This window comes from Magallana gigas, chromosome 2 (genome assembly GCF_963853765.1).
Source record: "Magallana gigas chromosome 2, xbMagGiga1.1, whole genome shotgun sequence".
Taxonomy (NCBI): domain Eukaryota; kingdom Metazoa; phylum Mollusca; class Bivalvia; order Ostreida; family Ostreidae; genus Magallana; species Magallana gigas.
Genome location: NC_088854.1, coordinates 55,767,623 through 55,783,735, shown reverse-complemented (window position 1 = coordinate 55,783,735; position 16,113 = coordinate 55,767,623). Strand labels below are relative to the sequence as shown.

The window sequence follows — 16,113 nt, the reverse complement described above, 5'->3', positions numbered from 1 at the left end:
AACTTAGTGTCGACGGTAAATGTGGAACAAATTGTTCTCAACAGTGATGATCAGGAGGACATTGAAAAGCTGATCAATATCGTTTAGAAACAAGAGGGATTGCCTGAGAATTTTGGACTTTTGTTACGATCTCAGTTGCAGAATTGTGCGCGGACAGATTTGGAAAAGCATCAGCGACACAGGGACCCTAAAATTATAAGACTTTGTTGAACTCTTTACATTTGATCCCCTAAAGGCGTATGAAGATTTAAAGAAATCGAATTTCTTACAACTGCCATCCAAGCGATTATTCGCTACTACAAAAATTCCGTCAAACAAAGTCCAGGATTTTGTGAGGACAATTTACTGTGGATGAATAAAGAAATGGAAAAACAGAATGTTATTGACTTTGGGAGACTTATTATTGACGAGATGGCCACCCAGGATGATTTAATAATCACCAAGTCCGCGGACGCATGGGATCTGGTGGGATTTGTGGACAAATAACAACATCGACATTATTTGCAAGGGAAAGAAATGAAACTAGCGACAAATGTAATCCAATTTGTTTTTCATGAATTTACTGGATTCAGGTAAATTGTGTTTAATGTTTATTAAATTTACTATATTTATAATGTTTAAGGCCTAAATTATATGCAATTGTAACATTATCATTAGTTCATTCTCATAATAGCAGAATTTCCTTGTGTCATTATCATAACAGCAGAGTAGTAATTGACAAGGTGACATTTCTTTTCAACGGTGGGCAGTGGTGTATTTCGGCTCCAATCCAGGGAGAGCACAACAACTATAGCTAAACAATGTATTTTGAAAATGTGTCGATATGCTTGGGGACAGGAATGTGCATGTGGACAGATGGAGCCTCCACCAACAGAAAAGGACTATGTGCGGTATGGTCAAATACCTGCCCCCGATTTCAACCAATTTTTAAATAGTATCGTATAAAAATAAAATCTTCACAATTCATCGTATAGAGAATCCCTATAACTTTAATCTTGATTTTAGTCATCATTGCTCATTCGCTGTTTATCTATGACGTCACATAAATTACCTAATTCTTGCAAATTTGCAAAAAAAAAGGGAAAATATTCTCATTTTTGCTCTATATTTTGCATTCGGAAGTATAGAGCGCAGGTCTGCTCAAGTGTGTTTTTAAGATATGTTTTTTTCTTCAGATATTTATACACATTATACTAAAAAATGGTACTTGAGCAAGCCTGCGCTCGATGTTCCCCAGTCGAAAAACAATTGGAAAACGCCCATATTTTGCTACAAAACACCAATTTATCAAAATAATGCAATTTTCATGCCGTCATGTCTACATTATGACGTCACTGGTGATAACCTTTTACACCTTTATTTCCAATATGATATTAACTTCCACCTTATTTTTAAAGCTCTTTCTATAACTTTGATTTTGGGGGCAAAACATGCATAAAACCGCACACAGTCCTTTGCAGGAATGTTGTTCCCCACCCTTAGACCCCCAGAAGCTCTGACTTTGTGTTTAGTGACATATTCTTTTCCCAGCACAAGATAGTATACATTCAAGATATGATGCATTGTATGAAAAAAATACGTAACAACACAGAACCAAGTAAATTGAAACACAAGACAAAGGCTTGAAGATATTTGTTGCTAGAAAACAACTGCATTATCTGGGAGCACTGGTAAGTGAGCGTCAGTTATAATTAACTTTCAAGGTGGATTCTCTATTCATAAAAAACCCACAGAAGATCACATCCATCTCACACTACCATCCAAGTTGAGAAATGAACTGGCCGTACAGGTACAGTGCATGCTGTACCTTATGAAGTCCTACAAATCCACCCTCAAAACTCCTAACCTTGAAGTAAGCATAAGACTTCTTAAACATACTACACATATTGTTGAAATATTTTGCTTAACAAGGCAACCAATTCTCTCTATGGAGGACAATAAATTTGAGACAATAATGGAAACTCTCTTCGTCCGTCGTTGTGCGTTAACAATTTTACATTTTTAACTTCTTCTTGAAAACTACCAGGCCAATCGTTACCATTTTTGGTGTGAAGCATCTCTATGGTAAGAAGAATCTAAATTGTGAAATTCATGGCTCTACCACCCCTGGGGTGCCACGGGCGGGGCCAAATATGCAAAAAAGCCAAATTTTCAAAAATCTTCTTCTCTACTTTTACACATGTGAGGAAAAAACTGAATGCATGGTTATGATGTCCATGAGGCCCTCTACAAAAATTGTGAAATTCATGACCCCTGGGTCATGGGTTCAGGCTTTAGGGTGGGGCCAATATGGCCGTATAGTTAAAATGTATTAAATCTTAGAAAATCTTTTTCTCTTCTCCCACATATATTTGTTAAAAACTAAATGCATGATAATGATGTCCACGAGGCCCTCTACCAAAATTGTGAAATTCATGACCCCTGGGTCAGGGCTTCAGGCTCTAGGATGGGGCCAATATGGCCATATAGTTAAAATGTATTAAATCTTAGAAAATCTTTTTCTACTCCCATATATATTTGTTAAAAACTAAATGCATGATTATGATGTCCATGAGGCCCTCTACCAAAATTGTGAAATTCATGTCCAACAAAACCAATTCTAGCGAAAAGGCCTCATTCTTCACTGCTACTTCCCCTTGTGCACTCAGTACAGAGAGGAATAAGTAAATAAAAATAGTGTCGTTAATATTCAGTTGTTTATGCATATCAGTTGTATGCATTACCTTAATATGTAGGTTTTTCTAGTTCCACACTGACCCGTAAATATCAAACAGTGTCCCTCTAATGCTTTGTGGAAAGCTTTTACCCGCAGACCAAGATTTCCCTTCATGCTTTCAGTAACTTTCGGACTACCTAGATCTTTATATCTTCCTTCGAGTGTGTTCCGAGTATTTAGTTCTGCAGTAAATGTGATGTCACGCAGACTTGCCAATGGCCGCTGTTTAAGATACTTCACTACACCTAGACTTATACTTTTTAAGATACTACGTCACAAGATGGCGATTTAAATGTTTTTTTTTATCCAAGTGCACATTTTTTCGCGTATTTGACATAAATACTTCTTATCCATCATGCTTTCTATCATAATCAAGTAATTTTCTGCTGATTTGAGAAAATATTTCAAGGTGTAGTGAGGCACCTTAAAATCGGATGTGCATAAATTGGATTTAAATGACTGTTGGGAGTAACTGTAGAGAAAAAATGCCAGAGATTGATGATTTCGCAGTTTAGATTTGTTTTGGCAAATTTTTGCTAACCACCTAGCCATAATCAGCAGCTCTATAGTTTTTTAATGAACATGATTTCCCGTATTACGAGCCCGAGGCTTCTAGGCAACATTTATTTTACTACCTCGTACTCTGTTAATGGTTATTTTGAGACTTATGGTACTTCAACAAAGGTGACACCACTCCATTAAAAAGGGAAACTACTTTGTATGATTATGCCACCGCAAGTTAATCAAATTATTAACTTGAATATAAACTACACATGTTGTTTATTTTTTAATCAAGGTATAACGGTATTAAATTTGCCACATATTCTATAACTACAATACATTGAATATAAATGACTGGTCATTATTGTGGAAAGATTGCTGCAGAACTTCAGCTCTACAGGGAAGTTCGATTAACAGGCTTTAGCTTTTAGAATTACACAGTATATGTACCCAAGCAATCAGCAACCAGAAAAAAAATTAACCAGTGCTCTCATTTAAGATATTAAATTAATTAAAAATGAATAGTCCAAAAAATTAATTGATATTGAATTTAAGTCCAAATTTTACCCTGTGATAACTTTTTAAATAATGTTAATAGAACAAGGAACAACCCTTCGCCAATTTTTTCTTTACATATTTTCAGAAGTAATCGCAAATTAGAAGTTACACTTATCTATTCTCACTCTGCAGCGACAAGAACAGAATGATTTTTCTGTAAAGATTTCTGATATTTATTAAACAGGCACGTAGCATCAGAAAAATCTTTAGTGCGCCAAAATGTGGGGGGTCGGGCAAAAAATTGAATTAACATCGAGTTGCCCCTCCCCACCTTTATGGGACCATGTAAAAATTGAATGGAAAATAATGAAATGAGCAGTAGAATTGAAGTTAAAATAAAACTTGCACTGTTCTTGGGTTAAGATCCTGCAATATGTATTTTTTTTTTCAATGCTGCATTATACTTTTCTTACTGTGTTAATTTTCCATAGATAATAAGTAAACGTGTTGTGTTATTCGTCTTTTCGGACAAAACATACAATAATCATCATAACCATCAACTTGATTTAAATTCTGGCCTTAATTTTAACCGTGTGAAACATTGTGTCAGTCCTGTTCACCTCTTCAGGCAAGCCTAAAAGCAAGGTGTTTTAATCCAGGACATCAGCGATCGTGAATGTAATTTCTATTGTAGAGAAACTACAGTAGATATTAACCTGAAAACTAAGCCGCAAATGATCTGAAAACGAAGCAAAAAGATGACCAAATTTTGGATATCATAGAGTTTACCGTTATCTGTGTCCCAAATGGAATCTTATTTTCGAAAAATAAAGAATGATTTGTAATCGCGTTAACCAGTTTCTCCTTTGTTCACTATTTTTTATGATTTAGGAGGAAACCAAGGCGATGAAGAATTCAGGACTTGTCTCGTACATGCTGATAACCTTCAGTGAAATTAGGTGTTAGATTTTGTGAATACTTCAGCAATATCTCGATGTATCTTTACATGTATGTACTACCGGAACACAATAAACTTTCATCGAATTTTTTTCAAAAGTAATCGCAATTTACCTTAGAGTTTAGACTTGCGTCTATTCCCACTCTATGTTCGTGACGACTGACGCCTCGTCAAGAACTAAACCATTTTTTATAAGGTTTATAATCTCTCGCACAAACTATTGTGCTGTATAAAGAACACAAACTTGTTCATAAGTCGTATTTGAAGACCCTCCACTGATAAAGTTTCAATTAGTCATCAGCACCAGCCACTGTTCTTGTGTTTAGATCCTACACTAGAATTTTTCAATGCTGCGTATAAAAGCTTTTCTCGTTGTGTTCAATTTTTCGATTGATGAATATGTCAACGTGTTTTGTTCTTGATTATGTTGTTCGTCGCCTTACGGACAAAGCATTTGTCACCCTAAATCATATTTATAATTAACCATCTGTAACGGACCTGAGTGCTTGATATGCACAAATATATATACGCAATCCTGCACGAGAATTACCCGTGGGTTTAATTCTACCAAATTACGAATTTCTCGTAATTATTGCTTCTTTCAAATTAACACAAGAATCACCTGTGTTTTGGACCCGTATTTAAGTTATTACTGAGGGTAATTAAATATAAGACTATTTAAAGTTTACGTAAATTTATTAAACGATGAAATAACAAGACGTATAATTATATAACTAATCAACAATACAATTACACCTACAATTAAAACACTGACAATCGGGAATTACCCAAATTGTACAGTGATACTAGCACAACCTTCGTGTGTACGTGAACTCAATAAAGGGGGGGGGGGGGCGCACTAAAGGAGATTGACCTGATTAGTGTACAAATAAATATTACTAAAATCGAGAAATAATCTAGAATTACCAGACTATATCTCACTTAATTTTTAAAGCAAAACTTTACCAATTATTTACCACAATAAATCTAAATTTACATAAAAACTATTCCTACTGTAACAATATTATCAAATATCGACAATTCAGTTATTTAGAATAATAAAATTCCAAAGAACTATTAACGTTTACTAATTATTTAATCGGTAAGACTTCAGAGATTAACCCTTTGTCTAACCGTAAATAAAATGAACTATGTCGTCTGTATCGAAATTAATCCGATACAAACTCCCTAAATATTAATTAATATCGTGTAAACGAGATTAACCCGTAATACCACGATGAAATAATAAATAAATTACTCAAAATCCCCTAATTCTACCTAAAATAATCGAAGTAGTAAAAAAACACCCTCTAACCTCAATTGCTAAACCCCGAGTCTACCGGATAGAGTGATCTCCCCTATTTATAAACAAACAGAGTCCCCCCGGTGACCCACGCGCTTCCCTAGGGATCACCGGAAGTCACCGGCAATAACAAAGACTAATATATAAAATATAATTCAACAATTAAATTAGGTGATTTACACAATATATGACAAATAAAATTATAGCAATTCATACAACAACAATTTAATACAGAAATCGCAATAAAACCTAGTGCACAAAAGTTATGATTTGCATCGGGCGTGATATACTGAAATTCAATAACACTAATGGCGGTATGTAAAAACAAAAAGATACAGGCTTGGAAAAATCATGAACACGTTTAAGGTGGAAGGCTACATCGTCACAATATGTCTGACATCCGTTTGAAACGCCATTTTGTTCCGGATTGATAGCATTATGTCGTGGTACAAAATAGCTATACACCGTTCAATTGAACTCTTCTAATGAGGGAGATAAGATAAGAATGAAATCACCAAAAACGCTTAGAAAATATGTCAATTCCCTTCGTGATTAAAGCTTTCAACTAACATTGATTATCAGCTGTTATGTAGAGAAAACGTGAAATCGAAATAATATACTGTTTCCCTGCTAATGGCGATACATATTTGTAATGTCATCTGCAACAGACGATCATAAATATGTGACGGATTATCGATAAAGGTGAGCAGATATAATTTATTCACTTGCACCCTATATGCATGGTTAATATAAAACTAAAGTTCCGTAGTACCATTTCTTGTATTAATTGATTCCAACTTCCCAAATTTAAAACATTTGCAGTATAAGACTTGCATTGAAAGTTTGAAACTTAACTAATGTATTTTATTTTAAATAGATATAGCTAAGTAGGCTAGCAATAGCAGTGGAAGCCGGATTTGCAAGCCAAATAAGGGGAACGACAATCTTGAAAAAGAGCATGTTTTTAATTACCACATGTACATGTGTATCACTAGGGACATCTAATGTATGTATAAAATATGCATATGGTTGTTTATAATTTGCATTGTATTTAAAAAAGTAAAAGGCAATGTAACTACTAACATTTTGTTATAAAGAGTTAAATATAAATATAATGCATTCATCAAAAATATAATTTTTCAGATTCAAACATTATCATAAGCACTTATGTCTACTAACCTTATTACTACATTTTAGCATATACTTCTAATATACATATTTCATCGTGATTTTTTTTTTAATTAGAAAATTGGTCCCAAGATATTTGAGACCAAGTAACACCAAGAAAGACAACTCTTAAACAGGATCTTTCAAACCAAGATTTTTGAAATAATTCAGTATTTCTTTTAATTTTTCAATTTCATTCAATTTCTTTTTTTCATCTCATTAACCAACGGATATTGTTTCTATTTTCAGATTTTTGTGGGATTTCATCCAGCGGTTTGCCGTAAAAGAATTTTAAAATATTTTAGTTTCATAATTATGTGGAATCCAATAAAAATCATGCTAACTTCATTCATGATTATTTTGTTTTTCATTTTCAAACTTTATAACATTTCACTTTCATTAGAGTTTTAAAACAGAAATGTTTAAAAATTTGACATATAAGGGGTTATCTGGAAGCAGACTGATAATTTAAAAATTCTCTAAAAAATAGAGTATTGTACTTTGAGGTCTATTATTGTTGAATACTTTGCCTATTATTAGTAACAACTGGATGCAACAAAAATCTCCTACACTTCTTTGGTGTAGACATCCCCCTTAAAGTAGAGATTGCCAATGAAAATAAAAGACCTGGAAGATTGAAATACAATCAAATTATCACGTTCATCTGATGCAGTAAGTAATAATAGTGCAAATTAAGATATCTCGCTGTAAAATACAAACGGTAAATAAGGGGAACATGTCAAAAAGCATTACATTATAAAAATACAATTCTGCATTTGGTCACAATCGTCACACATCCTTACATCTGAAGACGCCAACTTAACCGCGATATTTCCACAGATTTTACAGATCTAACTTTAAAGGTTTAAGTGGCGTATTTTTTCATCCTAAAAATATTTGATTCATTGATTTATTTAAATATGTTATATAAAGATATATCTTTACAATAAATTACGCAGTTTATATCAATCGGGTTAAAAAGATATAGAAATTAATAAATAATTTTCACAATTATTTTCGCGTCCACAATAAATACAGCATTTGAATAAACCCCGCCTTAAATCGGCCACGTGAAACCACGCTCAGTCTATCACAACAATGGCGACGACGAGAAAGAATGGTATACCCGTAATACCATTAAGTTAGACAGATTTCGTAAAGAAAGAAAAAAGATTTAAACTTAAGTTTGATAACTTGTAGGGGTTTTGCTAGTCAGGTTCGTACGTGTTCCATGTGTTTACTTTATAAGTTATGAACCACAAGTGGATTTTCGTTTATAGAAATGTTTGAATAAAGAATTAATAAACGTTCTCAGTACATGCATTCCTCAGGAGAGGGGGTTTTCACTCATTTTACCGTGTCGTTGATGTTAAAATAGTGTTTCATCTTTATTGCACATAATTAGCAATTTATATCATTCTACATTAATGAATAACGGAATTATAATGCTTCGGGTATCATCTGATTTAAGAATTATCTAATTTAGGACATGAAAAACGTGATTCTAATTTGTAAACAAACTGTTCTTCCATCGTGTTTTCAATAATAGGTTTTCCCGCACTCATGCGCAGCGGTGTTTTAAATGGCGGATCACATTAATATTCATAAGACGTGTAGCAAAGTTTAGAGACAAATAACTAAAGAAAGAACATGTTTTACGGGCCCAGAGTTTGTGAAAGGTCTAATCATAAGAAGAATGATGTATATTTTTACTCAAACTCATGTCAAAAATTTTACTCCAAATACGCCACATATACATTTAAAGCCCCTTTCACAATTTGCGCACGACCACTTTACAACACTTTGCGATCAAAATTGTTTCGCTTCGCACGAGCTCTCGCATCCGTTGCACGAGCCCTCGCCTTCGTTGCACGAGCTCTCGCATTCGTTGAATACGTTTTACTGGTCGCATCAAGTATCCTCTGAATAGTGGACATGTACACTATTCAGACGCGACCGAACGCGATTCAAATTATCGCAGTACAGCGCACGAACATTAGTACGAACGTTTTACAACGTTTTGTGTAATCGCAAGAGTGATACACGATTTATAAAGATCGTAAGATAAATCGCTGGTGTTTATGCGTCTGTTTTGCGACCATGAGACTGTTGCTCAACGTGTCTCATGTAATCTTGCAACGTTTTACTATCATTGCACGACTTAACAGCCTCAATATGCCATGCTTTGCTACTAGAATATATACCCTGTATAAGTATCTTTGTTTCAGAACAAAATTTACAATATACATTTATTGCATGATGGTGAGTGAAATACATGTATCATGATTTATTTCCTCAAGAAAAATCATATTTCCCGAGGGCTTCGCCCGAGAAAAATTTGTTTTTTTCTGGGGAATAAATCTTCATATTCCCTGAACATTAATGCAATGAACGTTTTATTCTACCAAGCAACATATGATTACACAAAATACGTTGATTTCTAATAATGTTTGACTTTTCAACAGACGCAACATTAACGTCGTGATTGTTTGATTTCCCATGTAACTGTCTCACTTTTCTTTCATAAATCATTGATAGTTAAGTTGGTTCTGAGATATAAAGAGAATCATAATGATTTAATATGTTTGATGTAATCCTATTTGTCTACATGGTATGCTAATATCGGCTTTTTCATTCTTATGACATCGCCCTGTCTCGTGACTTTCTAGACCAATCAGATATAATAGAATAATCATAATGAGGTGTAATAATAAATGCTGCTGCATATCTGTATCTTCTTGGGCGGCATCTTTTTTGTTTTCAACTTAATAACTCCCAAAAGGGATAGGTTGAATTGTGGAGTTTTTAGTAGAACAAGCCAAGGAAAAAAGGATTCTTCTTGTAAAGAATTGTTTACCGACAATTTACCGGTCCAATTTTCTATGTAAAACGTCAATGTTGACGTCAATATTGACGTCTACTGAATATGGGCGGTGTATATACCCCCTTTGACTCGCACGATCATTCGTACCATGGAACGCATAAACGCACGTCCAATCACATTGGCGCACGTTCAATCGTCCGATTAAATACTGTGGTTTCATCAATATTCGTTGAATTACAATTTTCGTGGATTTCGTTGTTAACACGAAATTTAATGTTCATTGAAATGCAATATCTATTAACATTTTATGTTGATAAGGTCATTGGCCACGAAATTACATATCCTTGAAACAGTGACTTTCACTTTATCCACGAAAATTGATACCCTTGAATGTTATGAAACCACAGGAGTCTCTCGCGCGTTCCTATCGTGTTATCTTTTAACAGTTGCTTTCAATGTACAACAGGCGCATACAGACGCATGATATATCGCAAGATTCAATGCGTTAACATCGCAAAACGCTTGCTTAGATCATGCAAAATTCGTACGAATACTTTTTTCATATGCGATTATTTCGGCAACAATTAACGATTCGTATCTAATTTTTTCGGTCGTACGAATATTTGGTCGCTTCTGCTCGAGCGCCAATTGTGAAAGGGACCTGATCTTTTAATTCCTAAATATGGGCAAATTAAAGTACACTCTTAATGTTCACAGAAGGTGGGTGTATCAAAGCCAAAAGGGATAGGTTGAATTGTGAAGTTTTTAGTAGAACAAGCCAAGGAAAAAAGGATTCTTCTTGTAAAGAATTGTTTACCGACTCTGTCCAATTTTCTACGTAAAACGCCAATGTTGACGTCAATATTTCTCGGGGATCACCTTTTTGTCGGTACACTGACCTCTATATTTAGTTAAGAAACTAAACAAAAAAGCGTACGTCTAATAATATAAATGTATTAAATGCCAGAATATTTTTTGAATGTACAAATAAACACTGAAGTCAGATGCCACTTATTTCTAATACCGTGGTATCTATTTCGGTCATAAATATAGGACGATTGAAACAATAGCTAATAATGTCTTATGACCGACACTGGCTTATTCTATATGGTACGCGTCAACTTTAACTACCGTACTTATTTGCCTTTTTAAAACAAAAAACATTCCTTATCTACTTCTGCACGAAACCTTTACCACATTTATAGAGCATTTTACATAAATAGGGATATTACAAGTAGTTACAGAATAGAGCGAGGGGAGAGGATACTTTTTCAAATTAAACATGATTTACGAACATTAATTTTTTTTTCATGCATCACAATGAATGAAGGATTGACGATGAAATCCCAATCAAATCTAAAATGACGTTATCCCAGAAAGTCAACACATCAGTACCTCCCTGGCCACTTTATTGATAAATTTGTTCTGACCTGGATGTCGGTGCACACATGATAGTAACATTGCCAGACAATTCCACCGAGACTATCTGCAGACAATGCTATTTGGACGCCACGACTTACATGTAATCTTAACCTATTTACGCAGTATTAAGGGATTTTGGTGCATATAGCGTCTCTTGCGCAAACTGCAAAAGGCTTATATGTACAGTCTTGTTAGTCGTCTGTTCAGATAAGAATCAAATAGAAAATGGCAGAGTATGGTAAAATCATCGTTCGCCAGAGAATCCTCACTCTTTTTATTTGTTGTCTTCTTGTCCGTAATTGTGAGTATATTTCGAAGTTAACTTTAACTTTTGTCCTTAAACACATGTAGTGATTAAATATACCCCTGCAAGTCTTCAGACTTACAAAGGTTTTAATGCACCAGTTGGATTTATTACGCAGATTGTAAAGCAGGAACAGTTACCACCAAGTCAACCCTCACGGCGAGGATAGGATTTCATCCGACAGATTTTGAGTGCACATACACGGTAGATGCCGATGAAAACGTCCACGCAGGGGACATTTCCTGGCAGATAGAAAATACGACCGGGAGCGAGAACTTTGAAACATTGGCGGAGTTTTCTCCTCCAGACGCTCATGGAAAACACAACCAGTTTGCCAGCACAGCAACTGGTTCTGACTTTAAATCCCGATCTGTACTCTACGACGTGGTGAACAGTGGTGTGAACACGTTTACCGCGGTGTTTAGACTGAACGAAATAAGGTGTGAAGACGAAGGGAATTACAGATGCGTGGTCGGGTTCTCTACTTCATCGGGATCGTACACTAAATCTTCAAATGTTTCACTAATGGTTACAGGTAAGCAATTGTTTTGGGGTTTCAGGGGAGGAGATTCCATCATCTGTTTTACTTGTTTTTTTTAAAGATATATATGATGTATAACTGGTATTTATTTCAGTTCCCGCTGAAAAACCGTATCGCGCACCGGTGCCTTTACCGGACGTTATCGAAGAAGGTACAAAGGTACAGTTTTCCTGTACAGCCAACGTAGGGAAGCCTCCAGGAAATATCAAATGGTGGCGCTTCAAACCCAACAAAGCCGTACCGGACCATCTAGGGGAGCTGAGTACTACACCTACAATGGTAGAAGACGTCTGTGTGTACAACCTGACCAGCTCAATATTAGCCTACACGATGTCCAGGAACGACGACCAATCCGTGTTTAGATGCTCGGTCAGCAATGACCTTGTAAAAGCCGACAAAGACTATGACAACCCACACGAGGACACCAAAACCATTCGTGTTCTCTGTAAGAGCTTTTTTAAAAAGGTTTTCCTGAATGATTTCAAAAATCATTCGAAGGTAGACGTAGAAAAATCAGTTAAAACACACATATTTATATATATTGTCTTAGTACCTGCTAATATGATTTATGCACCAACGACTCTCTGTGATTATCAAATAAGCAATTGGTGTTAAGGACTTTGTCATTCAATACTATTTAATACAATTTCTCTTTACACCAGATGTTTGTTGATTTCAGTGCACTAGAAAACAATTTCCATTTATGTTGCTAATAACAATTACGTTTGCCATACAGACAAAGTAGGTAGCCCCATCATTGAGGTGACCCCAAACAAAACTGAGTTTACCGCGGGCTCCTTTGTCATTCTGTCCTGTAACGCCAATGGCTACCCGAGTCCCCTGATTGACAATCACATCAACTATCTCCTCTGGACATTCACGCCCCATGGTAAAAGTGATGACGTCATTCTTATCTCCAACAATGGCCTCCTGAGTCTGGAGAACCTACAGCACAAGGATTCTGGAAGATACACCTGTACCGCTCACAATGGCTTCAATGGCAAAACCTTCAGCAGCAGCAACCACGTGGACCTCTCTATTCACCCAGGTAAAACAGAGAACCAAAGCAATGTATGCTAAGATATTCTAAGATTATATCTAGTGTCTTTTACAATGATTATATTACTTACGTATTACCATTGATTTCAACATTTCATACTTGGTATAATGCTTAAATATTTTCCCTCGCTATTCAACGTTATCCCTCCTCCAAAGCTTTTTTTGTTGTTGTGTTTTATTGATATAAGTTAAAGAGTTCTCAATAATAAAAAATATTATTGGTATCTTGCATTAATTTATTTGTTAATGTGTGATATGCATACACTCAAACATTTTATAACACATGCAAATATACATTCAACTTTAATCTGAAACTCTTTTATTATGCAGGCATATTAAACTTCTTTGAATGTAAGTAGTAACCCACACTTTATTGTTTTGGACACCATTTTAAGAATTGTGTTGAATGTATTTTTCTTATTCAGTAAGCAACCTTCGTTGTACTGGCCCTGTCATCTGTAACTCACCTGAGGTGAAGGCTCTATTGGGCTTTTCTTATCAAAATTCGTCCGATGTCTGCACATGGTCTGGTAACATGCATTTTTTCGATTTGCATGATTTATTCACAGTTAAAAGTTGAGAAAAACTTAAAAAAACAGAATTGATGTAAAATTTCAGATCACTTTGCATTTAATTAAAAATGAGTTGAATTGTTTAAGGTACACTAGGAACCATTTTTAAATGAACCGTATCAGTCTAGCCCGTTTCGCTCAAGCTATTATAGCAGGTTATTCGATGTAGTTTCCAATAAATTTGTCCACTCGAAACGAGAAATGTATTCCATCATTGACCAATCATATCCTATATTTCAAATTTCTAACTCGCCTTAATAGGTGCTCAAAATGCTTCTTGATATAATTGAAATGTAGATTTACGTTTTTTCAAGTCATGAAACCGGACTGATGATGTCCTCCGAAAGAAGTGCAAGTCTAACATAGGAATGGATATAGAAAGACTACGAGAATTCAGTTTTCCAATGTAGATAAAAGTATATCATAATTAGAATACTTTCAGTTGTTACCTTTTTCAAAAAACATTTTATAATATTTACTCAAAATTATGTCTTGAATATGTTTCGAAAGATAAAAATTATAAAAGCACCAGCAGGATTCGAATTCATGACATACTGATTTTTAGTTATGTTCTAACTCATTATGCTGTGCTTCTTGATAAAAATGTTGGTTTTATTCTTTATTTTGATTGGAAGAACGTCACAATACCACCTTGAACTGTGACATCCATACTTATAATTGGCCATAATTTTACAATGCGAGTATTTTAGAATAAGTAAAATAAGTTTGTTCGAATTGTGATTTTGACCTCAAGCATATCTGTAAAAATTAGCATACAAACACTTATAGAAATGCATTTTCGTTGCAACATCTACGAACTACAAAAATGCGCAACAAGCATTAAGACTATAATCAGCTTTGTTTTGTTAGTTTCCCTTCTACTAAAGAGGATCTAAAAGGGAGGTAATTTCATCCAAAGAATAATTGAAGAGTAGATTTTTAAACATCTTATTTTCAAAACTAACATTGTTTAGAATCTTTTTCTGAAGCCGGGGCATCCAGGATAATAATATGGCCATGTAAGGGAAACAAAGTGATTTTTACATCCATCAAAACACGATTTCCTCTTTTTCTTACGGAAATCGATTGTAATTCATAGCTCTGTAGAAACTGACAGAACTGAAATACAATGTATATGCGCCCTGTTTATCGATTGGTGACACCATAATCAACCTTAGATAAATTACAGACTGCACGAAGTTATCATGGTGATATAAGACTTCAATTTCCATAGAAGAAAATTTTCCTGGATCTTTTAGCTAACGTAATAATGTACGTTAACAATGATTTAGTGGATTTTGCTACATTTTTACTCAGTTTATTAATTTGTTAAAAAGATGTAAATATAAACTACAAAATGCTCTCAATGGTCTTTTATAGGAGATATGAAGGTAGCGACATTGCAGAAAACATTGCATAATTTGCTCACGCGGATTATTTATTTTCGGGAATGTCGCTATCGTAATATCCCGAATGAATTACCAAAGAAAGCATTTTGTTTCTAGCTTCTTGTTTTTCAACATGCGTAACTTCGCCCAAATTGTATCTATCTGTTTCACCTCTTCAAGACTAAAAGCAGGGCTTTTTTAACGTATCAATCAAGAACGCTAGCGATTGTGAAAAATTACAGATTAAACTACTAGTATTTAACAATCCTTCAGGAGTTGTAAAGTATTTCTATTGTTGGGAAACTGCAGTAGATATTGATCTGACGATGAAGCCAAAAAATCAAGAGTTAAAAATATTGGATATCTTAGAGTACAATGTTATCTGTCCCTACTGTCCGATTTTCGAAACATAAAAAAACCTAGTATTCGTTTGTACTTATTTGTCCTTTTGTATTTGTCATGCTTTAGGATAAACCACAGCAAAGAGGAATTCAAAACTTGTCCCATACATACCGATAACCTTAGATGTAATTCTGTGTTCGATTAAGTAATTATTCCCAGAATATCTGGATGTATCATGGTATGTATTGCAGGAAATGACGCTAAAATACTTCCTAAATATACATGGTTAACGTTGAGATAAGTGCTGAAATGTCGGTCATTGGTGTTTTGGTAGAGATATTGTTGATTCCAATAACTAAAGAGTTTAGGTAAAATGCTAAAAATACTATTCATTTGTTGATAATATAAGTTTCAACTGGACTTTTAAGAACATTACATATTGTTTATTTATTTTTTTTATTTTCCATGCAATGCAACCAACATTTTGTTCGAAATTTAAGTATAATCTTACGATTAAA

The 16,113-nt window shown here is 34.5% G+C and overlaps 1 protein-coding gene across 2 annotated transcripts; it reads left to right on the top strand.

Moving 5' to 3' along the window:
• Positions 1 to 11,530: 11,530 nt before the first annotated feature.
• LOC105346320 (cell adhesion molecule-related/down-regulated by oncogenes) lies at positions 11,531 to 15,833 on the top strand. 2 transcript variants are annotated; one of them, XR_010711371.1, is made up of 5 exons: positions 11,531 to 11,690; positions 11,812 to 12,228; positions 12,329 to 12,679; positions 12,971 to 13,823; positions 14,180 to 15,833. XR_010711371.1 is itself a non-coding variant. In XM_066077336.1 (4 exons), the coding sequence occupies exons 1-4, from the start codon at positions 11,615 to 11,617 to the stop codon at positions 13,312 to 13,314; spliced, it is 1,188 nt and encodes a 395-aa protein (XP_065933408.1). In that variant the 5' UTR covers positions 11,531 to 11,614; the 3' UTR covers positions 13,315 to 15,833. The 2 variants fall into 2 exon arrangements, 1 of the variants encoding a protein (XP_065933408.1); XM_066077336.1 differs by having other exon boundaries at positions 12,971 to 15,833.
• Positions 15,834 to 16,113: the final 280 nt, after the last annotated feature.

Bases quoted from the DNA above. Each gene is read 5' to 3' on its own strand.
- LOC105346320 (XM_066077336.1), top strand. From the start codon at position 11,615: ATGGCAGAGTATGGTAAAATCATCGTTCGCCAGAGAATCCTCACTCTT. The intron at 11,691-11,811 runs GTGAGTATATTT...TTTATTACGCAG, and splicing joins TTGTCTTCTTGTCCGTAATT to ATTGTAAAGCAGGAACAGTT. The intron at 12,680-12,970 runs GTAAGAGCTTTT...TTTGCCATACAG, and splicing joins CAAAACCATTCGTGTTCTCT to ACAAAGTAGGTAGCCCCATC.